This window comes from Gobius niger, assembly GCF_951799975.1.
Source record: "Gobius niger genome assembly, chromosome: 13".
Taxonomy (NCBI): domain Eukaryota; kingdom Metazoa; phylum Chordata; class Actinopteri; order Gobiiformes; family Gobiidae; genus Gobius; species Gobius niger.
This window is the reverse complement of record NC_136864.1, coordinates 19954666-19971510: the sequence shown is the minus strand read 5'-3', so window position 1 is coordinate 19971510 and position 16845 is coordinate 19954666. Positions and strand designations below refer to the sequence as shown.

The 16845-nt window shown below is 44.0% G+C and overlaps 1 protein-coding gene across 2 annotated transcripts; it reads right to left on the bottom strand.

Annotated features, from left to right (window-relative positions):
• Window positions 1-288: 288 nt before the first annotated feature.
• Window positions 289-15666, bottom strand: pax3a (paired box 3a). Of its 2 annotated transcripts, none has more exons than XM_079569995.1 (9): window positions 15398-15666; window positions 14786-15021; window positions 14438-14567; window positions 14149-14292; window positions 6019-6218; window positions 5453-5618; window positions 5147-5373; window positions 2666-2923; window positions 289-1277 (listed from the first exon to the last, which is right to left on the bottom strand). In XM_079569995.1, the coding sequence occupies exons 1-9, from the start codon at window positions 15480-15482 to the stop codon at window positions 1260-1262; spliced, it is 1464 nt and encodes a 487-aa protein (XP_079426121.1). In that variant the 5' UTR covers window positions 15483-15666; the 3' UTR covers window positions 289-1259. The 2 variants fall into 2 exon arrangements, with proteins under 2 accessions (XP_079426121.1, XP_079426122.1); XM_079569996.1 differs by having other exon boundaries at window positions 5147-5370.
• Window positions 15667-16845: the final 1179 nt, after the last annotated feature.

Below are 16845 nucleotides of genomic sequence, written 5' to 3'. Positions count from 1 at the left end.
ACTGCCTCCACCTGCTCAATTTTGTGCTCAAATTGCCTCCACTACAAATTTCTATTAACGGGAAGTGATTGATTTTATCATGCTTTGACATCATCCGCATGCCCTCTATAGTGAGAGCAAATCACTTTGACCTGTTTTCATAATGGCATATACTGTATGTTATTAGAAAACATGGTCTTTAAATGTATTGTTTAAAAACCTGAAATAATCCTAGTAGGCCTTAAATCAGTTTGGTTTTACACAAAAGAATTATTTTCACACAACTTAATACTTTTTTATACAGTTTATTATAAATAGTAAATAGTGCTGTATTGTACACAAAAATGTCTTACCACAAAATGAATTATTGCAAATGTAAAGTCATAATACAAAACAAAATGCAACGCATAGTGAACGTTGGTGTAAGACTTGTTTAGGCACCTGGTGGCGCCTCGCCAAACATAACAGAAACAACACTTGAACATCACTAAATAAATAGGAAAAGGAACTACACTTAGCGAGTTCCTGAAAATGACAAAAAAGAAAAAATGGTAAAAACATGCAAAACTTGGAGAAAATGAATGTGTACGGGCAGAGACATTTTTGGCTTCATAATAACATAACTACATTTTTTAGCAATTTACATATCTCCCTGATGATGGATGACAAAACAGTCTACTTTGAGCATATCTCAGGGCTGTGTTCTTCCACAGGAGGTATGAATGTATTGCACTTTCTTTGGGTTGCAGTGGTTCCACTCTGACTCCACGCAGCTGTACTACGCCGTGCCCTGAAGTCAGATTCTTAGTTTCAATGTCTCCCATAAACATTGCGTGGACCTCATTTTTTTTTCTAAGACGTGTTGAGAAGTTAAAACATGTTATCACCAGATCAACCATGACACGAGACCGTCCACGTTGCGTTAAGACTTACAAAGTCCACTGCCTGTTTTTTTCTTCTTCTTTTTTTTTTTTTTACAAAAATCAAACACACAATCTTGAATGTATTGAGTCTGTTCCCCCAGTACTGTGGCTAAACTCCTCTCTCTGTGTGTGTACAGAAAACCAGGCTTGGTCCTTGGAGCATGACGCACAAAGCTTAGTGAGTTCCAGGTAACAGGAAGAAGCCTTTTGGTCCTAATGAATCCAGCCCCTCCATAGTTTTGACTAGCCCTTCAGTCTGTACGTTGTCATGTCCTATAGGTGGTCGAAGAGTTCGGGGATGTTCTGTTCTCCAGACCAGCCAGAGGAAAGCATCCTGCCCCGGCCAAGAGGGTGGACTCAGATAATGAAAGGCACCTGCCAAGACACAAAAGAGAATTTATAAAGGTTAGTACATGACAGACTGCGCTCAGGAGCAGCTGCTTGAATCCATCAGCGTTTTAACAGCAAAATGTGTGACAGAGTGGGGAAAGGTTAATTCCCAGCGCTGACAAGAATGATATGGGAAATGCGAGCGGTTGAGCAGGTGTGAATAAAGCTTAAACTTGTAATTAATTATGCTACAGGGAGTTTTAAACTGCAGTACTTTTATGTGCTGATCTGATTCGGTGTGGATTAAGGAAGAACACTTACACAAATCACAACATGCCATTGAAAACAAGCGTTATTGTATTGTTTTTTTAAATTATTATTATTAATCCATAGATGGTGCAACAAGGCAAAGATTGAGCTTTTCGTCTGCTGGGATGATCAATAACAACTCTCAATCTGACCTCCAGTGGGACACCTGGTTTTGATCCGGGCCTGCCAAGGGCCATAATCGCCCCTGTTAAAGAGACCCTTACCTTACCTTTTATGCACAAACACACACACGCACGCACGCACACACACCTACACACACACACACACACACATACACAAGTAGAGCAGTCCACCCTGAAAACTACACGCTCTCCCAGGAAAGGGCCCAAATTAACGACATCAAGATGTTGCCACTGATGGGCAAGTCAACATGTGGTAGTGTACCTCAGATCAGGCCTGTAACAACACACAGGCCTGGCCCACGCTCTAACCCCCCCCCCCCCCCTCCCCTCCTCCTTGTCAAACACGCTTAGCAAAGTGGCCGCTTTCATTTGGCCGACCGTCTTTGCTACACCGGGGTCGCTACGTGGGTAGGTGAGGTGGGACTCGAGGGTTTGATGATGGGCTCTGCTCGTCTCGTGGGGGTCACGAAAGGACGGTGAGCGCGAATGTGTGTTCAGGTCATGACTCTGCATGAAGCCACGTGGAGAGAGAGCACTGACGGTAATTTAAACTGGCCACTAGCGTACGCGTAATTGTACCACCGAGGGGAGTGATTGGAGAGGCGAGCTCATCAGAAAGGCTTGTACAATTAGCCTGGTTTTGAGACTGGAGTGCTCTCTGTGCAACGCTTTGAGGGCCGGTAGGTGATGAAATATGTGATTGGTGAGTATTGTTATAATGCTGTGGAAATTTGCTTTGAACACTGGACAACTGGTATTTTGATTTTTGAGGACTTTGAGGAGAATATTTATAACATTTCGTAATACCATATATGAATGCTTTTAATGTATTATATATTATATATTTTACACACAGTAGATCTATATAAAACACCCTCTTTTACTAACCATGTAGTATATCATAATGCTGGTTTGTAATCATTATCCAAAATCCTTTGCATAACAACATTGAAAAGGTAATAAATGAATATTCTATGCTACCTTGCTCTGGCTGTACTGTCCATACTGGTACGATGGATGGTGGTCCACAGCATAAGCTGGCGATGTGTATGATGGCGGGCAGTAGGACTGGCTGCTGGGCAAAGTGGGCATGCTGGCCAGCCCCGGGATGGCCTCTAGTCTCTGGGAGCCGTGGCAAGTGCTGGCCATGCCTCCGTTAGCCTCCAGACCGCCCGTCAGAGGAGAGATGGCGTAGTCACTCTGGCTCTGATGTGCACTTGGGTTCAGCAAGCCCATGACCTTTTCAAAAAGGAAATCAATTATTAGATTTAAAAAAAATTATATGGGAAGCAAAATGAATAAATACAATGCATCGTAATGTACTGCCCAATGGGAGAGATTAAAAGTGTGCCTGCCCATTCTTTATCTTTGTGAGGTCTACCTATGCCACATGTAGAGGCGAAGGCGGGGTCATGTGATACATTGTGAACAGCTGCACTTTGGTTTGCGTGAGAGTAAGTCATGAAAGTGTCCAAAAAGGTGAAGGGCCGAACAAGAGTTACATGAAAAAACTTGAGCAAAAAAAAAAGACGACAAAACACAAAAATACACGGCAGTTTGAAAACAAGTGGCAGCCAGCTGGCACACATACATCTAATAAGAAATGCGCACATATTCCCGACAAACGGAAACATCAGGTGGCTTCAAATGTTCAGTCTGATTTGACCCCACACATGGCAGAAGCATTGCACTACTTTAAAAAAAAAGAAAAAACATTATTCATCCAACCGATAGTGAGGCAGAGAAATGATTTTAAACACTGAGTGGGTGTTTAAAGTTGTCTACCAAAACAATCTGTGCAATATTATATGTATGTTGTTTAAATTCCATCTAGTCTGAAACAGCAGCACTATTTGACGGCGAGTCTGTTTTGAGGTTGTTCCGGGGATTAAGTCTCAGGGGGGTGCAAATCCCGGCCGCTTGCTTCCTTGGTGAGAAAGGATTCCTTTGGTATGCACCAGATCAGCGGTGAGACGCCACAGACCCACCACTTCTGGAAATCTAGAGGTGCAACGATGGTGCTCCTGCAGTGGGCACACAACGCTATCGTCTATCTAAAATAAACTGCAGGCTACAACCAAATGTTTCTCTAATGGGACCATATCTACTGCTGTCTGAACCACTCGATCTCACATACACATGGCGGAGGCTTAAAGACTCAAGATACTATTATGTTCAGAGCACAGATTTGATTGAAAAATAGGCATCCAAACTTTCCAAGTGCAAGGAGGTCTTAGTCAATAACTATCAATGTCAGTGAATTTAATCAGTGCTCATTTCCCTTTCTTATTAAGCTAAAATCAGGAAATTAATTCTTTCCTCATTTGAAATGGAAAAAATCTTTACTGCAATAAACATTCAAACAGCTGGAATGAATACACAAATTAAACGAAATTATCCAACAAAGTGAGTCATTTGCATAAATTACACACTTTGTTATGAGGAGATAGATTACTTCATTTCAATCAATTAAGACGCTGGAACATTCATGATTACATTTCCAGACTATGCAAACATTTCAGGCACGCTGTCCCTGTGCCCGTCCTGTACAGAGCTGCCCACTGAGGTCAACGCTCAAACCAGCCACGGCCCGCAGTCCCCACCTTCACTCTCTTTATAAGAGTCAGTGCAGCGGGCGACCCTATGGCTGTGTAAACTCCTGTCACACTCATCACTCCTACAGCCGCCATATTAAGAAGTGGCTATGTATTTAGTTATTATATAGATCCATCCCCACAGCATCTTTTATCCTCCTACTCAGTGTTATGTACAGTATAATGTTTGTCACAGACATAAGAACAAAGTATAGTATGTATTACTGATAAAACAGTTCATGCGAGCCTCGTTTGCAATTATGTGTCTTCAGAGTCTAGCAGCAACAAAGATCTCTTTTATCAATATACAGTTATCCTCAGGCATTCAAAGGAGAAAACCTGCCCAAGGCTGTTTTTTATCATCTCCTGACAGGAGCCTGGGATTCTCTCATGGGTATTAGTACCCAGCATGCTTTGCATGTGGGCAAGGCACCCTTTGTGGTGTTTAAAAGCTCGTTTTACGCCTGTTAGTCCATCTTCGGGGCTGGTTGAGACCCACTGATGGACACTGATGACTGTGTAATCGACCATAATTGTCTTTTCAGTTTTGATTTGTGTCATCATCTGACATCCATACATCTCCTTCTGTCTGGCCGTCCCCTCCCCAAAGACTGACGTCCATCGCATTTTCAATTCATCATACAACCCATCAGAGTAAACAAAAATGAAAAGCTACCGTGTTTTTCACCTAACAAGGTTTTCATCCGTCCCCTCTCCAGGGTCACCCGTGGAGTCAGTGTGTTTGTCATTATAGCTCCATATGTAGCCTTCATCAACACCATGAAGAACAATTTGTGGGAGTTCCTGCTAATGAGCTCACTTTGATGCATGTCGGCTTGTATGTGGCCGAGCAGGCTGACAGACTGACCTGTGGGGAGAGGCTGTTGCTGAGGGTGGGGTTCACGCTGGGGTTGGTGTGTCCCGTCGGGCCCACAAAGCTCTCAGAGTACCCTGAGAAACCATGGCGCCCAGAGGATAGGCAGTACGCTGAGCTTGCGTCCTGGGCGCTGACCGAGGAGCTGAGCCCACTCTGGTGCACTGAGGTGGGCGGCAGGGGCTGGGGCCGGTGTACTGTACTGGCCTGCTCCGACACTGCTAAACATAATCCAGATGAACCTTAAATCAACAATTCTGTTTATTTGACGCTATCTATAATGTGTCCATGTATTCTAACCTTGAGTTAGAGAAGTCGGTGGGTAAGGGCTGTCAGAAAGCTGGTATGACTGCAGACCAGGCATAGCGGACGGGGGGAAGCCGCCGGGAATGAGATGGTTGAAAGCCATTAGCTGATTGGCTCCGGCCTGCTTCCTCCAGCGGGCTCTTCTGTTGCTGAACCAAACCTGAGAACATAAAATGTGTTTTAACACAAGATGGCATTGTTTTCGATGGGTCGCTTCAGTGTTTATGCCTTAGCACCTTTTGACCCTTGATTTTAAATTGTGCAGCCTTGGACACCAAGTCACTGGGTTCAAACGCCCAAGGGTTGTTCAAGGCTATTGGCACCCTATCTAAATCAAGCATCTATTTTGGGATCTTAACACCGGCCATTTTAAGAGACAAAAATAGTCCACTTTTGGAGCACAGTAGGCGCTGTGTTAGCGGGAGTCACCAGGGGCAACACAAGTCTAATATTTGAAGGAATGTGTGGCAACAACCTTAGGCCATTTAACAGCACGTGATGGACCAAAACATGCCAGTGTTGTAAAAATAATAGCTCAGAGATTCGGGGGGAGGTCTAACCTGGACTCGTGCTTCTGTCAGTTTGGCCCGCTGCGCCAGCTCCTCTCTGGTGTAGATATCGGGGTAGTGCGTGCGCTCGAAGGCCCTCTCCAGCTCCTCCAGTTGCTCCGCAGTGAAGGTGGTCCGACTGCGGCGCTGCTTTCTCTTCAAAGGCAGCCCGGGCTCCGAATCCACATCTGAAGCTTCATCCGAGTGGCTCGCTGCAAGAGATCGCAAAACAAACAGGTTTTTACCCAGGCATTAAGAGTTAGATTAAACTTTCAGAATACAATGGAATTAAAACAATGCAATATGCTGACAGCAAGGCTACTTTAGATGGTCTCCCAGTGTTTTGTTGAAGTTCTGAGTAGCTCCTGAGGGGATCAAAAGGCAAAAGGCTGCTTGAACATGGATTAGAAAGGACTAGATCGCTCCGGGGCATCTAGGCTGTGTCTCTGTCCCCTGTCCCGGGACATGCTGTGCGCGACGCCGATATAGGGTCCCGCGGGGGAAAACCTTGCAGGCCCTTCGCAGGTGCTTTCTAATCTGTTTGTTCAGTTGAGTCATAAGGGAGAGGCTGGGTGACCGCGAGACAGCTATTGGGATCTAATTCAGCAGAAGAAGGGAATCAATGAAGTCTCGAGGCTAGAGACACAGCCCCATTGCTGCATTTCAGGGGGGGGGAGGTTACCCGTCTATTAAATAATGATTAGGCAGCACAAACTAGCGTGACAGCCCGCCATTGTGGACCATTACATGTCTCAGAGCCCCCATCTCTCTCCGTCATACAAACTCACAAACATGCATCTGCCGCGTCTCGGCTAAGGGCTTTCACGACTCTATGACAATGTGTCAAACCCAGATGGACCAAAAGGCGAAAAGAGCGAAGATCTACTCCCAAATCCACCCAAAGGAGACCCCTTAAGACAAGGGTTCACTGCACCAATTTGACACAGTGGCACTTACTCTATGGCTGCATGCAAAGTGCAAGAAAAAAAGTGGTGGAGATTTTGCCTCGGGCATTCATGCAAAACTCTAAGCAACCCAGTGATGTGAATATTCCTCAAGTAACTCGTTCTTTCTCAGAATTTCTTTCTCTGCTAGATTTAAAGGTTTAATTAAAAAGTGCCACGTCAGACAGAAGGGAGGGGGGGTAACAAGGATCTCCTCTCGCTGGAGCCAAGCAGGAAATGTTTGTGCCGGTTGCCAGTGTGCGTCTGACCAGGCATTACACACGGATTTGGGCCCTGGGAATGCCGCCGGACCGCCAGCGCAGGAGATTCGAATGCTGAGAGGAGCTCTTTATTACATTGGAACTGAGGGCGCCACGCTGACACAGAGGCTCAGAGAGGATTGGTCAGATACTACTGAAGAGGGATGTGGTTTGTTTAGGTAAGGCCCGGACCCAAACCACACACCAGAAACAAAGTCAGATTTTCCTTTTACTCAGACGAGTAGCATTGATTACTCTGTACAGTTCCAATAATCAGCACATGAAAAGTGTTTGGAAATACAGTATAAGGATATAAAGGAAAGTATATTGGCCGGTGTATTGCGGTGGGAGGATAGCTCATAAAAGAGCAGGCCTCACTGGCACAGTAACTCATGTTAACTACAGCTGGGGGTGGATCTGCTCCTTTATTCCACTTTTCCCTCTCTTTTGCCTGTGTGTTTTTATTATTAGTATCCACAGACAAAACGCTCTGTCACAGACCTCTTTCACACCAAATGACAGTGTTGCTTTTGTCATCCACTGGCCTAGGCTTTCTCTCTGCACTCTTCTCCCTCACTTTTTTTGGAAGTGATGTGGCCAAGCCTTTGTATGTTCACAGGGAAAAGCCTGTGGCAGGGCTCTATTGGGCCGATTTCCACGCTCCATCTGTAGGAGCCATCAGGGACGGCCGGGCCTGCATTCAGGGGCCTGTCACCTGCCCAGCAGGGGAGACGGGCCGGGGGGGTGCGGGCTGTGGGGGAATGAAGGCAGGAGGGTGGGGGACAAAGGGCCATAGCAGGGCCACAGCAGGGAGCAGGCCTTCCCTCCCTCTGTAGTGCAGCTGGGGGAGGGCCTGGGGACGCCCAGCATGGAGGGGCACCTGAGGAAGATGCTCTGAGAGAAAACTCCAAAAAGTGCAGTTTTCTTTTAAAAGTTACTTTTTAAATCCCATCTAAATATAGCAATTCTAAAATTTAAAAAAGGCTTTCAAAAACAAGTAATGATGAAGCCGTGGACTCGAGGTCCCTGTTCCCACACATTCCCCTCGACAAATGGCAGAAGAGGATCCTAAACACACAAAAGGAGGCCTCGACCTCCTCACTTAAACACCCAAATCAAATTTTACGCTGCTGCTAAAGCGCTGGGGAGCTCAAAGTCTTCCATAGCAGCCCACAGTTTTGCACAGGCTCAAACAAGAATCTTAGAGAAAAGATAGATGATTATCCTGAAGGCGGATATTGGTTTGTGTGTAAAACATATATGAAGTGATTAAAACTAGTAGAAATGACAAGCTAATTTAGATACATAGATACAGTTTTATCTTTACACTGGGGCCTTTGTTCCAATATGTTTTAGACTAAAATAATTGAAATGATGGGGAAAAGAGCCAGATAAAATTTAGATCAACAGGTAGATGTTTGTCCAACAACTGCGTAAAGTTCAGACGGGCCTATCGGATGTGTGTAAGCTGCTTTAGATGGCGCTTTGACCCTGCAGCTTCTGGTAAACAGAGCTTCGTATTGATCCAGAGATGAGACTGACAGGCAGGAAAGATAAACTCCCCAAAAGGTCACACATGTGAACTTGGGGGACGTCCAGATCTATTAGCTTCACCTGCTGCAGAAGAGCCTCAAACGCTGGGGAGAAAGAAAAAAAAAACTGATGGCGGGGGCTTCCGAAGCACAAGTATAAAGGCTGCTCTTGTTTACTGCTATAGACTTACAGCCAGCACCGGCCTTTGCCAAGCATTTATACCTTAACCCCCCCTTCTCCCCTATTCCCAAGATGCTAATGCGAAGAGACATGCGCGGGTGAACAAACGAAAGATGCATATGGGTATAGAAAATCACATGGATCAGACAAAACGTATATAAAGGTCAACCAAAACGGGTTTCGGAAGTGCTCAAGTCTCTCGTGTTATTCCTATGTCAATGTTCAAATTGTTATCATCAATATATTTATTTCTTTATTTGTTTGGACTCAGCCTTATACGGATGTCATATCTTGTCTCTGTATCATGGGCAAGGCAAGCTTAGTTTACAGTGTTTTCATTTCCAAGAAATCAGAATACACTTTTAAACAGTTTTGTATCAGGCAGCTACATAATAAAATGGAAATGATTACAAAGTGTCTGAACCCTCTGCTATATAGGTAGCATATGGGCCGGTTTTATAGCTGGACTAAAGGGGCAGGCTAGTCCTTCCTTCTGAGGCAGTTAATAGAGAAGATAATTGAGTCAGTGACATGTGTTAGCAGCAACAAAACAAAAGGCAGAAGAGACAAATGAACTAGCTATTTGTGCTGGGAAGTAGATCTACTCCTTTCAAGGCCAGGGAGTGCACAGTGTGTATGTGTGTGTGTGTGTGTGTGTGAAAGAGCAGACCCCTGAATAAAAAATACAAAAAAGAGTAGCCAACAACGTGAGCAGATGCACTGGAGGCAAAAGAATAGTTAACTGACAGCTTATGGGCTCAGCTGGGGTTAACAGTTAGAAAAAAAATGGGGAGTGAGTGGGTTGCTCACTTGACTTGCTAAAGAGCACTCCCCCTTGAGGAACCTGCAGCTGCCTGGGAAAAAAGCAGGGGGAAATGATGATGTGATGGACAAGAGTGGGCACGAGAAAGCGGCGCGGACCACAGATATGACTTTGAAAGATGTATCTGCGTTCATTACGGACAAAACACGGCACAAATGGCCCCGGCGCGGCCATTGTGGCAGCCCAGTGTGCGGTGGTTATTATTTAGTTCCACTCCAGGGCAGTTAGGTGACAGTTTCACGGTGGCGGTACACCCCCAGGGCCCCGGGACAAAGCTACAGCGAGTGGGGGAACCATACAAGCACGCGGGGCAGCAAAGCAACAGGCCGTTCCTTCTGCACGCTCCAAGCCAAGGGCAGCTCCCCAGCTTGTTTAGGCAAGACTGACATGTCGACTAGCAATTACAACCATCCCCATAGCAGGAATTCCCCTAAGAGACGACGCTTTTCTCCAAACATTATTGTAACCTGCTTTTTTTCTCTCTCTCTCGCTCTCCCTCTCTCTTTTTTACTTGCAGACTTGATGGTTTTAACAGTCAGGTGACCCAAGGATAGCCCCTGACCTTTCACAGCTACTGTGGAGAAAACAGCCTCACAACTGACCCTCAACTAAACTTCACAGCAGAGCTCAGACAGGGGCCAAAGCATCATTACATTCCTTCGACCCGTCACCCAGTCGTTTACAGCTCCTCGTGCGCACTTTCACTGCGGTTTCACGCACATTTCAAACATGCTTTTATGTTCTATTTTTTTCTTTGTTTACATCGGCAGTGGTGGATATTGCTATAATTTGTTATCCATGAATATATACACAAAAGTAAACGTGTTTTCAGTTCACACAAACTGTGGCCAAAGGAAAACACGAGCACAGACAAAATCTGCTAAATCAACTTCATATCATGTCGTATGCACTTTAAGTACATGCACTGCTATTACACAATAATTATATGTTTCTGATGAATAGCTCAATCATCCAATTGCCAAAAACCCAAAGCAACTTCTTCTCTGTTTTTGTTTGGAGACAGAATGGTGCATCAATCAAAAAGCTGACCAGTCTATAATGTGCAGCGTGCAGAAGGCCCCAGCGAGAGGCTAAACAAAGTTAAGTGATTGACAACACTGTCTGGCTTTACTCAATTAACGATCCCATTGTGGCCCTCTTTGCAGCGTCCCCTCGCCCCGACCCTTTTCTCCTCTGCCTCCTTTATCCTCCCCATCACAGAGTTTTGCTCGGCTAATACTTCCAAGGAAATGGAGGAGTCCCATTCTAACGGGCCCGCTCTCCTTGACCTTCTATTGCTGGCTGCTCCTTTTGCTGCCCGCTCACAGTGTCTCCGGGGTTAGTGGAGAGAATGAGGAGAGAGTACATCAGCGCCAAAGGGGCCGGCCCAGGGCAAGACCCCGGCCCGTTACTTCAAAGTTGGCCCTGCATTCATTAATTGTCCTTTGAATTAATATCGGGGGGATCACAATGCGGATGCCAACAGAGAAAGAGGCTTTAATGAAGCATAGAGGGGGCATTGAGTTGCAGATCAGCCAGTGTGTTTTTTCAGAAAGCAAATACTTGGGAATCGTGCAGAAATGATTAAAAGTGTATTTGGGGAAACTCTCCGTCCCTGTAAGGAAATATTTGGACCTGTTTGTTTCATTATGCTAGAGTTACTAAATGTTGTTAGCAGCTTTAGCAGAGCAGGGGCCCTCGTGTGTAAATTTGGGGGAAAAGCAGCAGACATTCCACTGTAAACTATCTCTGTCTCGCCATTTTATCTTTTTTTTTCGTCGTTGTACTTATTTAGAAATGTGAGCGCAGCAATCAACAAAGCACAGCTGATCCTCAACCTCACTGTTACGGGTTACTTGCTCTGCAAACTTCCACTGCTCCCCAGGCAAACGTGTTAAAGAGTCGCTCCTCGAAATGTTGATGTCGCCAAATTGGATTAGTCAGGATGAGGCGAGCGCGTTTGCTACCTCTATCGCGTTTGCCATTCACTTTGGGGAAAAACAATACCGCAGTTATGAATATGATCTGTTTGTTCTGCTAACTCGCTGAATTTCCTCCGCGCTAAATCCACTCTCGCAGCCAGTAACTGCGGGTTTATTTACACAAACAAAGTTTCTACTCAGCTCCTTTGGACAAAAGCAGCTAAATCTTTCATGTTTTGTCAGCACTTGATTCCTCTTGTCCCTCTGGCTATTTGCCTGGCTCCACACAATGGAGGCAGGAGAATGGCAGCAGATTGTTGGAATGCACCTCAATGAAACCAATTATTACATGTTGACTGCGTTCACCATGGCACATTGGAAAAGCAGTGGCCTCATTCAGCTTGGCACCGCAGGATCCCCCTTTAAAGAAAAGTTATCCCTTTCACTATTTGTATTTCAGAGGGTTTTTTTTTTTTTTCCTTCTGCTCTCAAGCTAGCACCCCCATCGCCATAAATGGGTTCTGTAAGAGTGGCTACCCCAGTGTTGCTTTGAGAATCTGAATGGGGCTAAATTGCTAACTGTAATAAATAGGCAGAGGTGGGACATACGTTTGCTAAGATGCTGGGTGCAAAAGAGGACGCGCTGAAGGTTTTCGGTTTTACCTAAAGAAGTAAAATGATTTGTATTTATATTTCTATGTGAGTACGGATTCAACGCTTTGAGCTCAAATGCCACAACAGTGCAAAACACACAGACATTCATAAATACAGTATCTTCGACATTTCTTGTAAACAACTTCCTCCGTCACTCCCTTCTCCCACTCCACTTGCTATAACGCTCTAGACACTCTGTACTTTATCCCACAAACCTTTGCTGTTCTTTTTTTTTTTTCCCAGACAAATAAATCTAAATGAGTCCGCTTTGATCTTCGCACTTAAGGGAAGCCGACAATAGTGCGGGGAGAGAAAAGGGGCAGAGAGCAACAGGCCTCTCTCTGCCACAACAATGGCCTCTGCAAACACCTACTTAATCAATATTTGGCCAGAAGACACTCTCTCGAGTCCCCGAAAAGCAGCCCTTTCACATTCTAATGAAGAGCTATAAAAGAGGAAAAACAACAACTACTTCCACAAAGAATGAAATAGTGGCCCGTTCTGTATAAGAATGGAGGAAAAAGTGCTCTGAGCTACAGGATGTCACCCAGCTAAGGTAAAATAACTAACAACAAGAGCCTTAAATGCATGCAGTTCAGACATGACCAGGAAGGGGGGGGGGGGGGGGGAGGAAACTGACAATCAAATTAAAAAATTAAAAATAAACATTAAGGCCAGGGCAGTGTTTGATTTTCAGCTCTTAATTAATTTCATATGAGACAAAAAAATAAAATAAAAAGATTCTGAGGAGAAGAGAGTGCTCACGCAGGCATGAACGTGCGTGAATGAACCGTAAAGAAAGGGGTGGACTTTATCTGTGGGAAGTTGAAAGTGGGCAGAAATAAAAGCAAAAATAAAGGGACTCGCGTCGTTGCGCACAAAACTAGTGACCAAAGCTAAAAAATAAATTAAAAAAACACTGCGAAAAGTGTGAAAAGCACTCCAAAAAAAGCAAGATAAAGACTGAATAGCGAGCTCACTATTCCACGTTCGCGGTTTGACAGTAACATATAGCACTACAATCAAAACATTTGCGTGTTTGTGTTGTCGTCATTAATAATTAACCCAGCGCTGCGTTAAGAGGACTTCATGAATACGCAGCTCTCTTGTGTTCCAACAGGTCGTAAATCAACAGGTGTTTGCCTCAAGTCTTTATGTTTTTTTTTGTTTTTTGCCCGTGAGCCACATCTTTTCTCTCAAAACTGTAAACAGTGGGAAAAGCCCTCTCCAAAAGGCAGCAGCACGTTTTTTAGGAGTCTATAAACCAGTGCGCACTGGGCCCATTGCTGTCCCTGAATAATTCATCGCTCATTGCGGGTTCATAATGTCTTCTCCCGGTCTTTTGTGCGCGGACTTTTTTCTCTCTTTTCTTTTGGGGCGTCGTGAAAAGGCCTCGAATTCTTTTTGTACAACACTGAGCAGCTCACTGCACTTTGGCTTTTGTGCGCGTCAAACTGAGGTGTGGAGCTCAATAGACTCGCTCCGCTTTGTTCCCTGAAGTTCATCCTCAAGTGTCCAATTGAGTTTAAAAGGGGTTCTCAGGCTTGGAACTTAGACAAATGTTTGATTATCCACTTGATCCAAACGATCTTTTCTTTGCGGATTCGGTTGAAATTAAACGGGAGCGCACGACAAAATGACAAAAGTTTTTTTTTTTTTTTACATTATTATTTATTAATATTCCTATTATTATAATTATAGATATTGTTATTATTAATTTGTCTGTTATTATTATTATTATTATTATTATTATTATTATTATTATTATTATTATTATTATTATTATTATTATTATTAGGGAGACCGTTTGTGTTTTGTGAACTTACATGTGCCCCCGAGGATGCCGTCGATGCTGTGTTTAGTGCGCGGTTCGCTCTCCTCCATCTCCCTTTTCACCATCTCCTCATCCTCCTCTTCATCCTCTCCGCCGCTGCCGAATTTGGACCTCATGATGCGGCTGATAGCGCTCACTGTACAGACGTAAAAAAATTGCGTAAATGTGACGTCAAAATAAAATCGTGCTTTTTTACCCCCTGTTTATTATTACTATTATTTTTTTTATCTAACACGATTATCACTCCGGGTTTCAAGAAAAATAATCTAAAAGGCTTTCACCTGAGGGAACGTTGTTTCTATCACAAACTCCATCTTTCAATAACTTGTCACGGATCTCCCAGCTGAACATGCCCGGGTTTTCCCTCTTGTACTCCTCTATTTTCTTGTCCACTTCTGGGGAAGTTAATTGCTGAGGAAAAAACAAGATATTTTTTTTAGCCAAATTCAGCTGTGGTTGTGTTAGTCATTAAGTGGCATAGATATGGTGACAATATTCTAGCGTCATGAACAACCAAATAAAACTGCAGCCAAAGCCTTTAAAATGACGACAGACAAAACGTAAACTAAAAGCCCTCTCTCTAAAAGTTTTGTCCGGTCTCCAAACAGTGAGTGACCATAGGATCTTACCTTAGGTTTGCTGCCCCCGATAGCACCCGGCCTGATGGAGCCTGTCTCCTGATAGCGGCACAGGATTTTGGACACACAGCCGTGGGAGACGCGCAGTTGTCTTGAGATGACGCACGGTCGGACGCCGTGGTGAGCCATTTCCACTATTTTGTGACGAATGTGGTTTGGAAGTGGCCTGCCGTTTATGAAGACTCCACCGAGCTGGTTCACCCGGCCTTGGCCTAAAGGAGTGGACACTGGACAGAGACAAGAACGCACCGTTAGAAGCGCAATGTTGTCTCTGAACTGAACACAGCAGTTTAAACCTCAAACATCACACATGCCTTTGAATAAAACACATACATTTGACTAGAATTCAGCCTTATTTATTCACAGACTAGAAAAATATGTGCACGGACAGCGGGGAATTTAAGTAGAGTATAGTGAAATATAAAGATTTAGCGCATCTCAAGTTTGTCAAATTGCAAACAAAAGTGCCCATAATGGAGAACTCCTGCATGACTGAGAGCTTACACAGTTTGTAAAAGTTATAGAGCAGACTTTGCCACCAGGGCTTTCATCCATATAGTTTTAAACGTATAACAAAGTGAATGTCGCCTACATGTTTTTTACCTTCCAGGGAATATCCTCCTCGTGCGTAGTTCTGATGAGGAGTCGGTCTCATCATTCTGGGCAAACCTCCTGCAAGAGCTGTCATGATGCCTGACTCCAGCGTCAGGTAACGGAGAGCCGTTATACAGATAAGTCCACGCTGTCGGAGCGCAACCAAAAGTTTCTAGTCACTGTTGGAGACGTACAGTATGCGCACGTGGGAAATCCTTCTAGGGTTAAAATGAGTTTTTTTCCACAATAACGTGCACGACGCACAGGGCGGAACTCTGGGGATGTTTTGAGACAACGAATGAAGTAAAACATTTTATCTGCTCCCCGTGTCCCCTCTGACTTCGTAGAGAAGGGCGCTGATTGGTTTGTACAGACAGGCGTCCTGTGCTGTGATTGGACAACAGTGTGCTTTTGGTTTGACCTCACGAGGTCAGCGCTTAAGTCACACGCTGGACAAGTTTTCACTCAACTTTTGACACAGACTGTAAATAAATGAATAAACACCAAAGTACTCAAACTGATGATGAATGAATTAATTAACAATGAATAAGTGAAATGATTACGAATGCGACTGAACTCTTAAAACAATTGTAATTGTGTCTAAAACTGGACAACATTTTTACTGACATACTGTAGTTATTTATAGGCTTAATCTAATTTATACCTATATCATGTAGTATTGCTTGTAAGAATAAGTAAAACACTACAAAGACTAGACTGTGTTACTCTTTTTTATTGGCTCTATTGCATAATGTTGTGTTTATTAATTGCTTTTTTTTTTTTTTGTACAATAAACTTGCCTATTTTTTCCCAACAAACAACTGTTATAATATTATAAGTTTCTTATGCTTCACATCTGCAACAGGTGAAACTTGATATGAAGCTAAAACAGGTAAACGTAAATTTGGCAAACAATATTTTCATGGATTGAATATACTCTATTGATCATTGGTTAATCTTAGCCTAACTGTGTTTGTAAGATAACGTGCTTTATTCTTTTTAAAAACAAAGCACAAAGTTAGTCTGCCTATAATTTAGCTCAGTTGGTCGCTGATTCAACTCTATCATTTCTATAAAACTTAAAAATAAAAAGATATTTCGTACCAAAATAGGCCACTGGTTCACGCACCAACACTAGCGTAATGTGTGAAGATATGGTCTAATTTTCCACGCAGACTGTTGACGGCCATCAATAAGCAGTTGCACAAAATGAACAATGGGAGCTGCGCGGCCCCGTGCTCAGGCCACACGGCGGTGGAACACAGCCGTGCCAATGCGCGATTTTACGCACAAAGGAGCACATGAGGGATCATTTGACTTTCGCGAAGCCTCGTATACTTGTGATAATTATGATAATTAGCCGTGTTTAATAGACCACTACATTTTTTTACTCATGTCCCAGAGGAATAATGTGGTCCGATTGAATATGGGGATGTGCTGTCTACTCCAGCCGCATT